The sequence below is a fragment of the Andrographis paniculata genome, unplaced genomic scaffold, assembly GCF_009805555.1.
Source record: "Andrographis paniculata isolate CXL003 unplaced genomic scaffold, ASM980555v1 Contig62END, whole genome shotgun sequence".
In the NCBI taxonomy this organism is placed as follows: Eukaryota; Viridiplantae; Streptophyta; class Magnoliopsida; order Lamiales; family Acanthaceae; genus Andrographis; species Andrographis paniculata.
Window position 1 is genome coordinate 2,241,480 of NW_026137598.1, and position 4,940 is coordinate 2,246,419.

Genomic DNA, 4,940 nt, shown 5'->3' on the forward strand with positions numbered 1-4,940 from the left:
CTTAATAAAAATAGCAATAATTCGTATACACAAAGAAATAATTGAATTAGGTTTTTAATGAATTCGGCGTAAAATTTTTTTTTATTTTTATTTTATTTTATTTTTTTCTTCGCGTTGCCTTTCTCCCTCAATCGATATGAATGAATTGATATGGATGAGGTGGGGGTGGGGATTATTACCCCCAACCGCCTTACTTTTTATTTATTATTATTATTGTTATTATTATTATTATTATTATTATTTATTATTTTTTATTTATTTATTTATTTATTTATTCTATTTATTTTACTTTTTATTTAATTATTACAATGAATTTTCAATAATCTATATTTAATTTACACCACTAATATCCAAATAATTACTAGAATCTCAAATAAATTATGATAATATTTTCTTATTAATAAACAAGTAAAGCATACACCAAATTATAAACAATTTAACATTCAATAGTAAAATAAATAACCTAACATCACTAGTGACGTATAAATAATATAAAGTGCACTCAAAGTATGGATTATCCTAAACTAATTATAAATTAACACATAAATAATATAAACAAAATATATAATTAAACAATTAGTACTCAAGTAACCTAATGGAACTTATGAAGTATATTTAAACTACCACAGTTAACATATAAGTAATTTACCAGCACCTAAACGATTAAATATATATTGGCTAATAAGTAGTGAGAAACTCGGGTATCACATATACTCACGCAATTTTAAAAATATAAAAATTTAAAGTAATTTCATAAAAACACATGTAGATTTTATGCAGCATAACAACGATAATAAAACAAATACAAAAAGAACAAAAGGACCACAATACAATAATTCAACCTACATGCCTTATAAAAAGTTAAATACAACCTACATGCCTTATAAAAAGTTAAATAAATAAAAAGAAAAATCCGATACAACCGTACGTATATTCTCCTCTTTGGGTGAAGAAATTTTGAAGTGCGGAAGGTAATCCAGCCCAACAAGTTCGAGTTCGATGGATGTCTGATGCAACCAACGAGTTCGAGTTCGAGTTCGAGTTCGAGTGTATGGTATCGCTGTTGGCAGACAGGCATCGCAATGGGCAAACCAACAAAATTGAATTGTTGAAAATAAAGCAGCAGCTGTTCCTGTTCTGGCAGCAGCGGCAGTGAATGGGCAGTTCGTCGGCCGCGCCATGGAAGCATCTCCTTCTCACCTCAATCCAAGCCAATTCCCACCTCAGGCATCACTCATACGTCCAGCTTGTACGCTCCTCCGCACACAATCATTAATTGATTAATTATCTTTGTCCAATTTGTCTGGAAATCCTCTTCTGTGTTTATCCTAATTGTTTGATTTCGCCTCTCTTTCAGGCAACGGTTTCATCCACCGGAAAACCCTCGAATCGCACTGTTGTTTTCAGGTTTGTTTCTGCCTCATCTTGGACAGCTATTGTATGTATGTATATATCTTTTCCTAAATTGATTCGGTTCCGTGTTCTGATCAGAGGATTTCAAGATGACAGCGACAAGATCCTAATCAACACCGACACTCGCTCTCGGAAGGTAACCTCTTCTACTTTTCATTAAATAGTGATTTTTTGCAATCAACTCTGTACATCGAATTGTTTTTTTTTTTTTTTTTTTCCCTTACATCTGATAATTATACCAGACAGTGTGATCTCGCGCTACTGATTAAAACAGTATTTGTGCAAGGTAACAAATCCATTCATAATTGAAGGAATCCATTGTTACAAAATTAAGGGAACATATTAAGGAAATCACTGGAAGGAGATAACAATGAAAATCACCTATACCTTCTAAGAGTATGTAAGAGAGTGTGTGTGTATATATATATGTACAAGAACAAATACACTGTAGGACAAGTTCATGAAAAAATAAAAAATACAACTTTTAGAATGACAGGTGAGAGAGGGCAATTCATACTGAAATGCTTAGACACTGCAGAGGGAATGTAGGTTTGTGCTTTAGCCACAATTGGTGTAAACTATGGGAAGAAAGCAAGCAGAGACAGGGATGGAAGAGACCTAGGGTGTGTTTGCAACATAAAAATGGGGCTAGGAAAATGAAAATATTCCCATTTCTCTTATTTGGATGAGATATAATTGAAAGTTCAAATATAAAACATCACATCTAAATTATTATTAAATATAAAAACTAACCAAATAAATTCAACAATATTTTTCTTACCAGTTTATTATTTTTCCTTAATGAGTAATTTATTCTTTTTATATTTCTCAATTAAATTCTTTATTATTTCAAACAAAACATCAATTCTCATTCTCTATTACATTCCTTCCCTTTTAAAAATTTATTATCTATCATTATTTTTCGGCAATTCAATTCTCTATACCCAAGGTACTCATAATTGAAACAAGGGCAAGTAGCAACAAACTACTTGCCCTCAAGTGACGAAGCAAACTTGTTGACCTTGGACTGTCAGCAAGTAAAATGCCTGGAGTAACAGTAAGCAACTTCAAGAAAGATGACCGTGTGTTTAACTAGCTATTACCTGACATTGTCAAAGAAGAATGGGGGCTTTGCATCAAGTTGTCTGAGCTTGCTTGAAACTTGCTGGCGAATTACAAATTTTTCTCACCATATTCGACTATTTTTCCTGCACTCTTTTTAACTTTTGTTCCATGGTTAAGTGCTGGCTTGGCCTCCTCAAAGGATCAAACTCAAAATTGCTGATCATGTTGTTATTTTGTTTCTGTTGGTTGTAGATTGATGAGCTCAAGCATTGCCCCTTTGCCGAGGTATCGATAATGCATTCAGATGATTAATGGATCGCGATTGTTTTTGTAGTTAATTATCAAATTGAAGAATCCTCCATTTCACTTCAATGTAGGTATGCTGGTATTTCACTGACTCATGGGAGCAATTCCGCATTAGTGGAACTGTAGACATCATAGACGGAACAAATCCTAATCCTGCTAAACTTGAGGTAATCAATCGATCCTGCACCTTATTTTCCATTCTCCTGTCTGGACATACTTGCAAACCTAAAAGGAGTCATATGTGGTGATAATACTTGAGTCCTCTCCTGATCATAGCTTGAACCTCAGTTTGTTTTCAGTTGATGCATTGTATTGACGGATCTGATCTGCAAGCTTGTGGGCTAAAATATGTACCTATTATTGAATGAATGAATGAATGAATAATAATAATAATACAGGAACGAGAGAGATCATGGTTTGCGAGTTCTCTGAAATCAAGACTTCAGTATATGGCACCAACACCGGGACTCCCTTGTGTGGATGGGGAAGGGCAAGGGCAACCATTTGAAATGGGATCATCATTGGATCCTCGTGCTGGACCGGTGGCTGCGTTCTGCCTTCTGGTGCTAGAAGCCGATCAGGTCCATTTCCATTGTCATTTTCATTTTTCAATTTTCATTAAATGTTGATATGATGGATGGATGGATGGATGATTGGTGTGGTTGATTCATTGAATTGAATTGGTTGGTGCAGGTGGACTACCTAAACTTGAAGAGCAATCAGAGGGTAGTGTTCTCATCTGCACCTCCTGATCATGAGATGAGCAAGTTTTGGGCATCGGAAAAAATCAATCCCTAACCCATCTCTCCCTGCCCTTCACCTTCTTCTTGCTCATTATTAAGAAGAAGAAAATCAATAATAACAAAAAGGAAAAGAACTAACTGATATATACTACTACTGTCACAGCCACATCATATATGTTGTTTGTGGGGTGCGGTAGGGTGGGTGGTGGCCACAAGCACATAGATTATTATTATTATTATTATTATTTTTATTTATGACGAGAGAAGTCGCAACAACTATTTTTTAAGTATATTTTGGATAAATTTTTAAATCGAACTTAATAGCTTGCAAATTAAATCAGACCAAGAAATTACATTATACAAATTATATATGCGGGAAGGACTTGAAAGTTAACGATCCCACGATCACGAGTAATGTTAGTCTCAAAACAATTTACATGTTGAAATCATTCTTGAAGGCAATTTCAACTTTGAAATTAGTGTAGTATCTACACTATTTATAAGTTCATTTCAATGCTTGTGTCATAAATCATTATAATTTTACTCTCTATATAGAAAGTTTTTTTTTTTAGCTTCACTCTCAAATATTAAAAGAGAACACAATGAACATAAAATAAAAAGTCTCTCTTGGAGGATGTGCGCAAATTATATTTTATGACTTAGTCTGGAATAATAAATAAATGCATAATAGCTAAATACAATTGTAAAAAAAAAACAAAAAAGAAAAAAACTTTTAAATGAAGTACTATTATTTTTTTATAAAAAAATTTAATTTAATTAAAAGAAGATAGCTTTTATTTTTCATACCAAAAAATTAATTTAATTAAAAACTTTTAAATAAAGTACTATTATTTTTCTTTTTTCCCACGGTAGAAATTTGCAAGCGGCCGCGTCTCTCCCTCTCCATACAAAGATAGCTCTCATTTCCCATACCAAAAACTCGCTAGTGACGATATTATTCCTCCTCACAATAGAAACTCTCCCATCCTACAAGATGGTAGTTCTCCTTTTCCACACCAGCAATTCGATGGCAAAGGCAACTCGGGGAGACGGTAGCCCTCGGCCTACACTAGAAACTCAATGGTAGCTCCAATACACCAGACTCGACAGCGACAACACAACAACTCTCCCTCCCCACTGGTGTTTGCGAGAGAAAGAAGGGCGCAAGAGAGAAAAAAAAAATGGGGATGGTTTGGCTTGGGCAGAGCAATGGCAATGTCTACCCTGCATCCATTTTATGACCTAAAAAATTTATTTATTGTACACTGTTGAGATATGTTAGAGATACTTTAAACATTCGATTTTAGATTTAGTAGATTTATATTTAGATTTGGTCTTATCCATAATTAGATTACTCAGATTTGAGTCTATCAAGACTATTTTGTATTGCCTATATATAGGTCCTTTATTTTG

At 33.6% G+C, this 4,940-nt stretch overlaps 1 protein-coding gene across 1 annotated transcript; it reads left to right on the forward strand.

Moving 5' to 3' along the window:
• The first annotated feature begins 882 nt into the window (after positions 1-882).
• On the forward strand, positions 883-3,782 carry LOC127261358 (pyridoxine/pyridoxamine 5'-phosphate oxidase 2). Its single transcript, XM_051289680.1, has 7 exons — positions 883-1,249; positions 1,358-1,407; positions 1,492-1,549; positions 2,731-2,763; positions 2,856-2,951; positions 3,183-3,365; positions 3,478-3,782. The coding sequence occupies exons 1-7, from the start codon at positions 1,157-1,159 to the stop codon at positions 3,580-3,582; spliced, it is 618 nt and encodes a 205-aa protein (XP_051145637.1). The 5' UTR covers positions 883-1,156; the 3' UTR covers positions 3,583-3,782.
• Positions 3,783-4,940: the final 1,158 nt, after the last annotated feature.

What these genes read in the sequence shown, in the direction of transcription:
- LOC127261358 (XM_051289680.1), top strand. Translation starts at nt 1,157, where the DNA reads ATGGGCAGTTCGTCGGCCGCGCCATGGAAGCATCTCCTTCTCACCTCA. An exon ending in AATCGCACTGTTGTTTTCAG is followed by an intron (nt 1,408 to 1,491) that starts GTTTGTTTCTGC and finishes TGTTCTGATCAG; the next exon opens with AGGATTTCAAGATGACAGCG. An exon ending in AGCATTGCCCCTTTGCCGAG is followed by an intron (nt 2,764 to 2,855) that starts GTATCGATAATG and finishes ACTTCAATGTAG; the next exon opens with GTATGCTGGTATTTCACTGA.